We start from the raw sequence: 13,305 nt of genomic DNA, 5'->3' as shown, positions 1-13,305 counted from the left end.
GATACAGTACCTCGCCTGCCCTGCCCTGCTCTGCTCAGCCGTGCCCTGGTCCGCTAAGCCGGCATCCCGGCTCCGACCCCGCGGGCTGTGACGACCGCGCCACCACCGCCCGGCCCCGCAGCCGCTCCCTGCCCCCCTCCTCCCGCTGCCACCTGGCGCGGCCCAGCTCCGCCCGGACTCCGGACTGGAAAGTGGCGGCGACGCCCCGGAAGGAACCATTCGCGCCAAGGGTGGGGGGTGGCGCCTGGCAACGGTCACCACCTTGGCGACCCCCACCCTCGGTCAGCCTGTGTCGGGGCCACATCGTCGGGGCCGCGGGGGCGCGCCCGGGCTGAACGGGGGCGAGCGCAGGACCCGGCTCATGGTTGCCGCTCCCGGGCCGGCGTCGGGATGCGCCGCCCGTGGGGCTCGGCCAGGTGTGGGGCTGCGCGGGGCGGGGCGCGGCGCGCACCTCCACCGGGCGGGGCGGGGCCGGGGCCGGGGCGGGGCCTCTCCTCCTCCCCATCCCCTCCTCCCCGCCCCCATCCCTCCCACTCTCCGCCCGGGATTAGCGACCTGGGAGCCCGCGCCCCGCGGCCTCGCCGCCTCACTTCCCTGGGAACGGCGGCCACGGCGGCACCATGAAGAAGTCGTACTCAGGTGGGCGCCGCGCCCGGAGCGGGGAGGGGTTGGTGTCCCGGGGCCAGCACTTCTCACCTGAGCGGAAGCGCTCGCGGGTGGCCGAGCGGGTCCTCGAAGTGGGGGCGCCGCGGGGCACCAGCTTCCGGGCAGCTTCGATGCGTGGGGAGTTCGCGCCCGCCAGTTGACGCAGCTCCACCCAGATCTGGATCGTGGGGGCCTGGAGGCTCTGGGCTCCCCCGACGGAGTTGGCTTTCTCTCCTTTGCTTCAAGTCGCCACCCTGAGGCCTGGGGCCCGCGCGCTGGTCCGAGACCACCGGTGCCCTGGGAGAGTCTGGGTGCTGAGCCCTCTGACCTCTGCACGGTTGGGCCTCGCCTCTGACCGTGGCCGAGGGTCTCCTGCCCCTGTCAGTCGGCCGCTGCTCGCTCGCGTTCTGAAGAGTCCACTGTGTGAGACACTGCCCTGGGCTGGCCGACCCTCCTGCTCGCCCTCTTCCCCTCTTGCACCTTCTCTGGAATTGCTCACTTTACAGGCGCCGCCGGTTGGGGTGTGTTGGGTCCCTCCTGTGTAAATGTGTGCGTGGGAGGGGGCTGGGGGAGGATTTCCTTGGGGTCAGCCTCCAGGGCTGGTGGTCCAGGCCGCAGCATCCTTTCTTTAGGTGACCCTGTTATTCTTGGAATAACTCTGTGGAACACAGGAAGTTTGCCAAATGGGACCAGTCAGCAGCACCCGGGCTTGGCAACTCGCGTTCATCTTTTGGGTGTCAGGTGTGCTGGCATCCTGACTCCACTCGCTGACCTCACACAGGTGGAGGGGGCCTGACCAGCTCTCATCATTTGCTCAGGAGCCTTTATAAGTGTTTTCCCTTCTGGTACACTGAAGTTCCATTTCATGGATGGGTAAACTGGGGCCACAAGTTTCGAAGGGCAGGTTAAGGGTAACCCAGATCTCCGTTCTTTTGTCTTCCTTGTCCTCAGCCATCAAATAATACATGACATCTTTTCTGCTCACTCCTCAAAATTTCTCCTCCTGTTCCTCCACTTAATCTATTTGGACATGAAGTTTTCTGCCAAGGACTCAGGAATTAATTTTTCTTGATAAGAGGACAGAATGATGGTGCTGAGTTGAAGCTGAAGAGGTCCTTAGTGCCATCCCCCTGCCTTGGGGCCATTTTCTGGTCTCCTCTTGCTTTCCACATTCAGAAATCAAAACAAGTAATACGGAATATCTCAAATACAGAATAGTCTCAAAGAGGGTTACTCAGAACTTCCCCTAAAAATAGCCTTCTGGGTAAGTGGCTTAGAATTTCAACTTTCACCCCCTGTTGCAAACAGCATGGCCCTCAGACACCCTGAACACAGCTCCATCCCAGGAGTGCAGGCTCATTGATGTAATGGTGGGGGAGGAGGGGGCTTCAGGTGGCATAGGCTGGGGTTTGGCATTTGGCCTGTCTCCCTCCCCAGCCTGCTCCAAATGCTTGAGATGGTTGTGGGCATCGCTGCTGCTGCCTGGTGCGGCCCTTTCCCCGGGGCTCCAGCCCAGTGCCGCCCAGGGGCACCAGCTGGCTCTTGCCCTTTGCTCTTCGCCCTTCCTTTCCTTCTGGTGGGTCTAGACATTTGGGGTGACCGAGGTCCCCCCAGCTAGCTGACATTTTCGTTGGAGACTTTGAGACCCTCCTACCCAGATGCCAGAGGGCCTCTGAGACAGCTTGCTGTCTGTCTCTTCTCCATTCCTGCCCCTCCCCTGCAAATTAAAAAAAAAAGAAGGTTTTTGCAGTAAGTGGAAGTAGGGTTTATGGGTGAGTAGGAACCAGCTCTTGTAAAGGCAGCCTCTGTGGCTCTGGTGTTTACCTGGAGGGGCGGGGCCCTGGAGAATGGGCCTGGAAGGGCTTGGACCTCTTCCAGCCTGTTCTCCTGGCAGTGGTCCAAGGCGAGCCGGGTCACTTTGTTGCAGTTGTGTGGGGTCAGGCTGGGGAGGGACAGCCCAGTGGCAGGGTGGGCCTTTGGCCCCATTCTGAGGTTCTCCAGTTCTCTTGGTGACCCTCCCGCCCCGTTCTGAGTAGGGGCACTTGGCAGAAGTCACACTGGCCTTTAGCATCCGTTCCCTGAAATTAAGGACAGCAGCAAAGTGTGAAAAGTCCCCCAGTGTCAAAACTCGAAGGACAGTCAGGAGGGCTTTTATTTTTCACCGAGGTTGAGTGGGATTATTGCTTCTGGATCCACTTATGGGCTCGTAAGTAGATTGAATGATTAGAATGTTCTCAGTGCATCTGGTTTGAGCACTCGTCAGTCTCTGAAAAGGGAGACATTTAAAAAACCTGTTTTGGGGGTGCCGAGTGCCTTGGGTCTGTGTACATTCGTTGAACACATATTATGTGCTGGGCATGTACAGCCAGGGTCTTGAGGGCATGAAGATGATGAAAGATGGGGTCCTTGCTTTCATGGAAGCTGCTTTCTCACTGGGGAGGCAGGACACAGGTGGGGCCCCGGCTGGTTAACAGCACCCCCCCCCCCCAAATGCTTCTGAATGCCCTGGCGGGAGGCTTTAGCTGGAGATGAGGTTGAACTGGGCCTTGAGGAATGAGCAGCTTTTAGCAGGTGGAGAATTAAAAGGATCCTTCCAGGTGGGGAACAAAGCAAATGCTCACTGGGGCTGCAGGATGCCAGGTGGGTTCTTGGGGGGCAGGCTCTGTCTGACAGCTCCAGTTCTGCTCCTGGCTCCTCCCGGATCCACCTCACCACTTGCTGGGGCACATCTGCACCGTGTGGTTAATAGCAAGGGCTCCTGGAATGAGATCCTGGGCTGGCACCTCCTCGATGCGGGGCAAAGCGCTTGATCTCGAGCGTCTCATCTGCCTCATTTGTTAAACTGGGACCATACTAATTTGTTGTGAAGATGAAATGAGTTGGTGCAGAACCGCTTGGAAACGCCTGCTCTGTCTCTAGCTTGCCGCTGTCATCTTCCTTATCCTCATCCATGGCCGGCACCCTCCGCATGCCTCTGCTGGTTTGGAGGCCAGGAGCATGGCCCAGGCTTCTCCCTGGCTCCCTGGCATCAGAGCTGGCTGCTGTCTGACCCTCCCAAGTCCTGAATTTGGAGCTGTCCATTTCATACCGGGTCACATGGGGCCTGCCTTTCAGTGGCCCGGGTGCTTAGCTGAGGCCTGAGAGCCATGGAAATAAGGACTCACATCAGTCCGGAGTGGACTTGGGAATTATGCTGAGATGTTTGGTGGCTTTTGGGACATCCCCGGAGGGGTACCTGGCCTATCAAAGGCTGAAAAGCTCTTGCATTGCGACTCATCCAGAGGCCTGTGCAGGGCGGGAGGCTGCATCCAGAAAGCAGGTTGGAGAGATTAGCCCGCCGAGCGGGCCTTCCCCACGCCCAGCGCTCCGGGAGCTGACTTCTGGGAAGGAGAGAGCCAGTCCCAGGGCACTAGCCTCCAGTGAGGGCAGGGCGCTAAGGCCGCTTCCTTCCCCTTCTCGCCCCACCCCTCTGCCCCCTCCTGCGCCTGTCCTCCCTGGCAGCCCCGTCTCTGCCTCCTCACGTCCCAGCCTGCCTGCTCTGGCTCCTGCAGGGGACCTCGGCCGAGAGAAACAGCCACCTTCTGCCATCTGTCTGGGGTCTGTTGGACTTGGGCCCAGGGTCATGGACCCCTGTGGACCCCGAAGCCCCCCAGCTGTGGGAGAACTAGCTGAGCCTGAGTCCTGGGGCTGGCCCCCTCCCAGGCTGCTGCAGTGGGGGGAGGCACAGGCGGGCTCCCCCCAGACTGCAGTCACCTGCCCATCAGCATCTCCCCAGCTGCCCAGAGGGGTTCAGGGAGCTGAGTGCCATACATGCACCTGGCAATGCACCTGAGTTTGAGGCAGCCTGCCTTCTTCCTGGAACTGCCAGGTGACCCGTTCCAGCCAGGACAGGGGAGAAGGGACATGAGCTCACTGCTTAGGGGCAGCAGTCTAGAGTTTATGACCAATTGGGGGGCGGCATGTGCCTGGAGCTCCCAGCTAGGTGTCAGCACAGGACACCTCACCTGAGGACCTAGGGACCCCCCTCAGCAGGAAAAAGGCACACCCCATCCTCCACCCGGCTCCGTGGGCCGTCCTTCTCTGAGACGCCCCGCCCATCCCTGGCCCCACGTGGACGGGACCTGGGGGTGGGACCTTGTTCCTACAGGCACCACTGTTTGTCTGTGAGCAGTGTTGCGTGGGCTCTGCAGTTTGCTTAAGATGTACTTGATAAGAAAGGTTCAGCACACATCAGCGCAGGGCCCAGCCTGGGGCTGATGAGTGCCAGTTCCTGGGCGGATCCAGCTGGTGGCCTTGGGGGAAGTGGGGCTGGAGAGAGAGGCCCAGGCCTAGAGGGGGATGATGAGCTTTTGGATGGGGAGGGAGGTGACATGCTGGGTTCCTATGCCTCTGTTGGAGCTGTTACCTTGGAACCCCTGGCTCTCCATGTTCCCCAGAGATTTATGGGTGATCGGTGGGCATGAATGGCTGAGTGAAGCCCCCTAGGGACCTGCACAGAGCACACAAGATCACAGCCCCCACTGTGCTCCAGGAGAGGCCTTGGCCTGAGAGTCCCAGTGGCAGCTGCCAGAGTTTGCCTGGGCCAAAGCACTGGCCAAAGGGAGTCTGTCCTGGTGGGCATGCAGACACTGCATTCAGACCTGGGGCTGCAGAGCACTGAGCTTTGGTGGGAGAACTGAATGGTCCCGGAGGCCGGTGGGCTGGTGGCCCCTGCCCCCTCCCTGTTGGGCCGGCTGTAACTGGGCCCAGGGACTCTGCCGAGAGGCCTAGAGCCTGTGGCTTTGCTGCAACAGCTGGGCTGAGCTGGGGGGTGCCAGTCTCCTCAAGGTCCCTGGCCTGTTTCGAGTCTCCGTGTAGGTTGTCATTCATTCCAGAAGTATCTGCTGGGCACCACTGAGTGCCGGGCTCCGTGTGTCCTTCCCGCACCCTGGCGGCTCTGGGCACCACTCTGCTCCCCACTGTTTCCCTCGGTGTTATCTCCCTGGTCCCGCCCTGGGCCCGGGTCCGCTTGCAGCCCTGTGAAGAGGGGCATTGAGCCCCTGCCGGCCCAGAGGGGCGGGCAGCTCTGGGCGTCCTGCTGTCAGTGGCCTCTTGGAAACTGCAACAACTGAGCTTTGTTCCGGGCCTAATCTGACCTGGTTCTGTGAAGCATGACTGCTGGCAGCCTGTGAGCCTCCAGAACAGGCCAAGGGGCGGTGGCAGGGACAGTAAGATGATCCCAGGTCAAAGGGCGGCCCTTGGGCCCTCTCTGGCAGGAACACAAGTCCCAGTCATCCTCTGAGCGTTGCTGGCTTTGTGTCAGAGGAGAGGGACCCTGAAGGGCTGCTCTGGGCTGCCTGTGTGGGCCCCAGCCTCCCAGGGGCCCCTCGGAGTGCCAGGTTGGGGAGGAGGCCCAGATCACTCCCCCTGGGGAGTAGTGTCCTCCCTGGCCTGGGGTTTCAGAGGTGGGGCCAAGGCAGGGGCCTTCCTTTTCCCATGATGGACGAGGGGGCCTTGCCCTCCTTCTGGCTCCTGGAAAGGCCTGGCTCCTCCTGAGACTCTTAAGGGACATGCAGTGAAACCGAGGCTGTGGCTGGGCCCCCTTGGGCCCCCCAAGGCTGCACCTGGGAACAGGGGGGCTGGCCACAGCTGCTGTGGAAGTCCCTGAGAGCCACGCCTGGGCCCCTTGTCCCGGCCAGGCCAGGCATGTTGGGGCAGCAGCGGCGACTGTCTGCCCAAGCTGGGGATCACTCCCGGTGACTGTGGTTACCAGGCAGGGCTGGGCAGAGGCAAGCTGGCAGGCCGCCTCGGGCTTGTCCTGCGGATCAATCTGACCCGCGTCCTGGGGCTTTCACAACCTTCCCATGGCCTGGGCCTCCTGTTTGCAGCAGGATCGGGTCCCAGCAGGGGAATAATGTGCCTGTAACCCAAGCCACTTGGAAGTGGGTTAAATCCAACCCCTGCCATCTTCCAGCCTAAGGACTAGGTTAATCAACCTGGAGGGAGGTGGGAGGTGGTTTGCAAAACTCACTAATGAATACATGACTTTGACTCAGCAGCCACAGGACCCAACGTGTCGAGGGGGCAGGTGTTGGGTTTTGGTGCAGAGGTGACCCCCTGAAGACACCGTGGGGATGCCAGGCGGTGGGATAACAGCTAAGTGCATGCAGTGTTGGCATCATGGGATTAAAGAGGAGGAGGTAGATTTCTCATCGACACTGCCTCCAGTGTTAGGGGCAAACCCTCAGCTACGGGGAGGGGGAAACCCTGGGAGGCAGCGCCTTCCGGGTAGAAGCAGATTGGAAGACACTTCAACGGCCAGATCTGAGCTCTATTTTTTAAAGGAAACCTTTCTAAAATACATTGTGTATCTGTTCTTTCTCTCTTGCCTTTTTGTGTGTGTGTGTGTGTGTGTGTGTGGTTCTTTTTATTCATTGCTTGTTACGAAACAATGTGAACAGGAAATTAAGGGAACAAATTCTCCAGTTGCAACATTGTGTTTCGTGTATCCCTTCGGTACTTGCTTGACTTTATCAAAGCTACATAGTGTTTCTCCGCAGAGTTGCGTATTCTCTGTAAAATCTTTGTAAACTCTGCTCTTTTCGCTTGAAGTCAGATCTCAGGCATGGATTCCACAATTACGATTTGAATGGCTCTGCAGAATGGCTGTCCCCGGATTTACCCACCCCCCCCCCCCACCAGAGCTCTGCCGACCTGGGTGCTCTTCCTTGGTGATGTGCCCCGGTGACCCTGACTCCAGGGCGCTGTGCTGAGCCGAGGAGGTGGCAGTAGCCGTGCTTACAGCTGCGGGACCTGGGCTAGTTGGATCCTGGAAATTTTTGCAGGCAATTCATTTAATAAAATGTTGCCCACGATGACTCCCTATTCCAGCATTCTTGGGATTGCTCCCAAAACCCAACAAATGTTCCTAATGCAGCATTTTATTAAGAGGTTTAATGAGCAGCAAATGCCATTTGCCCTGATTATCAGCTTGCTTCTAGCCACTGAGAAGTCTACTTATGGTCTAGAGGATTTGCCCTGTTGCCTGCAGCCTGTGGTCCCCCTCTCGGACTGGCGTGTGGTGTTGGGGCTCCACCCAGCTTCCTCTGTCTCTCCTTTGGCCTCTACAGGATGTGCCTGTACCCTAGGAGGCATCTCGTTGCTTCCTTGGCCCAGCTGAATGCCTTGGTCTTGGAGATGGGCCGGCTGCCCCAGGTGACCAGCCACCTCTCCTGGCGATCTTTCATTCTGCTGTCTGGTTACGTGTGCGGTGGTTTCTTCTGGAACCTCCGGTCTCCTCCACAGGCCAGTCAACAGCGTGGCCCCCCTGGCCAGTCCTCTGTGGCTGCTGTTTTGTTTCCCCCACCTCACCATCTCCCTTGTCAATCCTCCCGGGGCCTCTGCCCATCACCCCTCACCCCACCTCCCTCTCTGTATATCTTCTCAGTAGAAACTTAGGACCATCTACAGGTGGATCTACAGGTCTACTTCTGTGGTGACTTGGGTACCCATTCAGCAGAAAGTCTCGAAGACTGGCTCAGGCTTTCCCATATTCTGGGGCGCCCCCTCACTGCTCCTCATGTGGTCGTCAGCTGCTTCTGGCTGCTAGCCCCCCTCCACCTTACCCACTGTTTCCCCCTCAGTCCACTGGCCCTACTTTGTCAGCCTGCTCATATCCTCACATGTGCAGTTTGTTCATGGCGTGTGAACCCGGGTTTCACCCGGAAACCGGAACCACTTGAGGATTTAAAACAGAAGGACTTAAATAGTACAGATGGTGGGAAAGCCAAACTGGGTGCACGGTGCAAGCTGCGGGGCTTGTACAACACATTAAAGGTATGAGGGGATTATGTGTTTATAGTGAGGCAAGAAATAACAACAGATTCTAAATTTTAAACAGTGGGCAAATCTCATAGCACCCCCAAATCCAGAAAAATAGCATCATGTTTTTGCCCATCAGCTGCTTGTCCTCTCTCCAAAGTAATTTTTTCTCCTTTTCATATTTTGGCCGCATACTGTTTAGTCACTTCCTTATATGATGACTGTGTAATATCATTTTCTATTGAGAGAAGAGAAAGTTAATTCATCTTCCTGGTTAATCAAAATTTAAGTTTTACTTTTGGGAGTGGGGATGCGTGGAAAAAGTGCGAGTTAGCTCAGAGTCTGTGGTACTACTGCAATTTTTCACCCTACAAACACAGGAATTCTGATAAATTCCATTTTACATGATGCCTATCAAGAAAGAAGTAGACGGGGTGGAGGCAGGGTGTAGCTCAGGTGGCAGAGTGTGGGCTTAGCTTGCACAAGGTCCTGGTGCTTAAATAGTACAGAAGGTGGGAAAGCCAAACTGGTACTCCTGAACCTGCACATTGGGATGACTAGCAGTCACCTAACTCTGCATGGAAATGACTGTGAACCATGGAAATGTCACCCAGCCAAATCCAAGCTCAATATATTTCCCGTTTAACGTCTCCTCAGCAGGAGCCCCCTGATACCCGCAGTCCCTCCACTGGTACACATGCAGGGGAAAGGGTGAGCGCCAGAAAACAGACAACAGTCTTAACTGATCGGAGTTAAAGTTTTTTCTGTTTTGCAAATTTTACAAAGACGCTTGACTGTGTGAACAGTCTGAGGCCCTTCTCGGTGCCTCAGAAGGGAGGCACGTGAGCCAATGGCCCTGGTGCTTGAGGTTCCTGAGCTTCACGGAGACCACTGGAGACCAGCCATGGGCAGTCACTGCCACCCCATCAGAGGACCAGAGGGAGGCGTGTTGTTGGAGTCCAGGGACCAGGGTCAGCGGGTGGGAGGCTGGATGAGGGTGGGCCTGCCTCCAGCAGACAGAAACTGCTGCTGGAGAAATCTCCCCAGGCCGCGAGAGGGGGACAGGTCTACCCGGGTTCTCCCTGGCTCCCGCCTTCCAGTCTCCTCCTATTGGTTGAATCCAGCCAAAGGCTAAAGACTTGGGGACCAGGAGACCCCAGGCTGCAGCGGTCAGCTCTTCTGCCACTCAAAGACCAGCTGGGAAGGGGCGAGGAATGGAGGGGTTCATTTATGCTTAAAATTATTGTTTATCTGACATTCAGACTTAACTAAAGGTTGTGTATTTTATATGGCAGTGTCTCTTGTGTGAGTGGGACCGAGTCCAGACACCCTTCGAGGGAAGGGCTCTGTGGGTCCCCGGGCAGCGCTGACGTCAGGGGATGGACTTGACTGTCTGGTGAGGCTGCGGCCGTATGTGGGCGGAGCCGAGCCCGGCCCTCCTCTCACGTGAGCTGCTGGCGCTTCCCCGACCTGGGGATACCAGTGTTGCCTCCCCACTGGCCTTGAGTGTCACCATGGGCACTGAAAGGCCAGCTCACTGTCGGTCACCGTTGTACCTCCAGACAGTATCCTGCTGGTGTATGCTTGAAACAGCGCCTGGTGCAGAGAAGACATCCAGTAATATTTTCACGAGTGTGAAACTGAGTGTGCCCCAAGATGCAGTGAGAGCTGGAGGTGCGCTCACACCCTGATCTCTGACTCTCACCCAGGCTGTGGCACGGCCCCGAGGCCTGCGGCTGGGCCCACCCCCCTCCCCGACCCTCAGCATCGGGCGCCAGGGCCCCCTTTTGCTTGGTGCTTTGTCACTGGGTGGGCTGTGGGCTGGGAACACCTTTGCCCCTGACAGAAGGAACGGCAGGGCAGAGCAGGATTCAGAGAAGGGACTAGAACGCCTGGCTTGGAGGCCCAGAACTTGGTTGAAAACAGAACTTTTTGCGGTATTTGGTCTTTTGCTGGAGGATGTCTCCGGGGCAAAAGGATACTGCACCCTGCGGATGAATACCTGAGGTTCCCTTGAATCGGTAGCCCCAGCTGCCGGCCTGGGGGAGGAGGAAGGCTGGCCTGCAGGTCTGGTCCATGCACACCTCAGCGGACACGGCCAAGGGCAGGGGCGGGAGAAGAGGGGGGAGGCTTATCGCCTTATCTCAGGTTCCTCTGAAGATAAGGCTGGAACGTGGCTCTTCTGAGCCTCAGAAGAAGCTGTGGGAGACTGTGTGTCCTGGGGGCAGGTGGAGAGTTGGGGGGCTCCTGGCCAAGGTCCCTGTGCCCCTGGCCTTCCTTGAAGGACTCTCAGGAGTTTTAGGAAAACATTGAGAATTGATTCTTTTCTGTAGCTAAGCTCTCTTCATTATTGCAGATGGATGTGAATGCCCGAGTGTTCACAGCGCCCCTTCCTGCAAAGCCCCCTTTTGAGAAGGTGGTGACTTTCTGGCTGGGAGGGGCTGTCCAGCCCTGTTCACTGTTGGCATGAGAGCAGGAGGGTGAGTGTGTGTGTGTGAGTGTGTGTGGGTGGGTGGCTGCGTCACCCTCCCTTGGGGACAGCCTGACTCCTGCTCTCCCCTTCCTTGGGTCAAGATGTCTGGGCTGTCCCAGGGGCACTGAGGACAGCCGTGCTGATCGTGGGCAGGGACAGTGTCTCTGCGACCCCAGTAGGAGAGAGGGATGGAGCCTGGTGTTCCCGCCATTCGTGTGATAATAGCAATCCACTAAGTCTATGGTCTGTGTAGGCCCGTAGTGCCTGGTTACCCATTTCAACCTTGCCTTTTACCAGGTTCCATCATAAAAACTTACTTGGAAGGGAAAAAAAGGAAAGGTCTTCACAGTGACCGTATCCTTCTCTCTTCTATCCAGGGTCCCCAAATTATATGCACAGGGGACCACCCGTGAGATCGTATCTGGGCTCCTAGACGCGAGGGGGCCGGCACCGGTCTGCCAGCACCTGTGCCACGGGGGACTGCACCTGGCATATCTGTGGCCAAGGAGCAGGAAGGGCGCCAGGCAGTTTACCTGGAGGCAGACTCTGCCGTCACACTGCGATGGTGGCTCCCTGCCCCGAGATGGTCCCCTGAGCACCCCAGGTCTCCTCCCCCCGCCCAGGTTGGTCCTCTTTCTCTCGGGGACCCAGGGGCCCCATCTCCATGACTGGCCACCTTCTGTCCTGTTTGAAATGCTGCCCTTTCTTTCTCTCTGGGACACCGGCCAGCACTGAGTCCTCACTCACTGCCTTCTCCTGTCTCTGACCTCATCTCACCTGAAGCGTGTTTTATCTCGCGGCTCACCGGCTCACCGTGGGAAGCCTGACTGGTGTTTGCCACTGGCGTGTGATTCGTGAACATTTATGAAGTGGCCTTTGCCCCGGCCTCCGTGAGCACAGACAGTGGTTGTGGGTGTCTGGGGTGGCCAGGGCTGGGAAGGCCCCAGGATTCTGAGCCCCCCAAATCCTGGCTGTTTTTTCTGGATCGTGGAAACTGCCCCGCCTTCCTCTAATGTGCAGCCCATCCTGGAGGCTGGACAGTTTTAGGCTAACCTGAGTTGGGAAAGAGTAAAATATAACTTTTTTTTTTAAGGTTCTTCTTTTTTTATTATTGAAGTACAGTTGATTTACAATCTTGCGTTAGTTTCTGGTGCACAGCATAGTGATTCAGTTATATGTATACGTATATATATTCTTTTTCAGATTCTTTTCCATTATAGGTTATTACAAGATATTGGATGTAATTCCCTGCACTATACAGTAGGACCTTGTTGTTTATCTGTTTTATATTTGTAGTGTGTCTATGTTAATCCCAAACTACTAGTTTATCCCTCCCTTTCTCCTTTGGTAACCATAGCTTGTTTTCTATGTCTGCAAATCTATTTCTGGTTTGTAAATAGCTTCATTTGTATCATTTTTTAAGATTCCACATATAAGTGATACCATGTGATATTTGTCTTTCTCTGTCTGACTCCGCTCACTTAATATGGTAATCTCCAGGTCCTTTCATGTTGCAGCAAATGGTATTATTTCATTCGTTTTTATGGCAGAGTAGTATTCTATTGTGTGTGTGTGTGTGTGTGTGTGTGTGTGTGTGTGTGTGTGTGTGTGTGTGTACACATATACACACATACCTCATCTTCTTTATCCAGTCATCTTGAGACATTTAGGCTGCTTCCACATCTTGGCTATTGTAAATAGTGCTGCTATGAACATTGGAAACATTGGTATCTTTTCAAATTAGAGTTCCCTCTGGATATATGCCCGGAACTGGGCCTGCTGGATCATATGGCAACTCTATTTTCAGTTTTTTAAGGATCAAGTAGAACTCTTGGTAGCCTTTCTTGGGGTAGCAGTACCCTGGCTGTCACGTGCAAGGTGCCTTGGTTATAACTTACATTTTGTGTAAATGTGTCAGCACAGGGCAGCCAAGCTCTGTTACTGTGCAATTGTAGGTCCCTGGGCCCTGGCTGGTGCCTGTGTCTGGTGTATAGTAATAATAATAATATTTTATATTAGTCTATAATTAATATACTAGTAATGGTAGTATCTATTGAACATTTATTTTGTGCCCGGTGCTGTGCCAAGTGCCTACAGTGTGTGACCTCATTTCATCTTTGTCACCTGTGCGTAATCATCGTCTCTGTCCCCTTTCTGCAGACAGGGGAGCTGAGACGTGGAAAGGGGAGGTCACTTCCTGGGGCCTGGTGAGGTCTGGATTCGAACCCTGTCTGACTCCAGGCCTTCCTGCTTCCCTGGCCTCCGAGAACTCAAACCATTTGGTCTGGGACAACACCAGACAGCTGAATTTCCAACCGTCTCCTCTCTTTCTGAGTATGCTTTATTTTAAAATCACATAAAAATAACTCGATTTGCAACTGGCAGGG

General features: G+C 56.1%; 1 protein-coding gene across 1 annotated transcript in view; it reads left to right on the top strand.

Moving 5' to 3' along the window:
* Nucleotides 1–571: 571 nt before the first annotated feature.
* The window catches only part of SEPTIN9 (septin 9), a 151,803-nt gene continuing 139,069 nt past the window's right edge, over nt 572–13,305 (top strand). Inside the window, exon 1 of the mRNA XM_064495481.1 lies at nt 572–639. Coding sequence (XP_064351551.1) covers nt 621–639 — 19 coding nt within the window. The 5' untranslated portion in view covers nt 572–620. The remainder of the gene's footprint in view (nt 640–13,305) is intronic.

This window comes from Camelus dromedarius, chromosome 16, assembly GCF_036321535.1.
Source record: "Camelus dromedarius isolate mCamDro1 chromosome 16, mCamDro1.pat, whole genome shotgun sequence".
Lineage (NCBI taxonomy): Eukaryota > Metazoa > Chordata > Mammalia > Artiodactyla > Camelidae > Camelus > Camelus dromedarius.
This window is presented reverse-complemented; position numbering and strand designations above follow the sequence as displayed.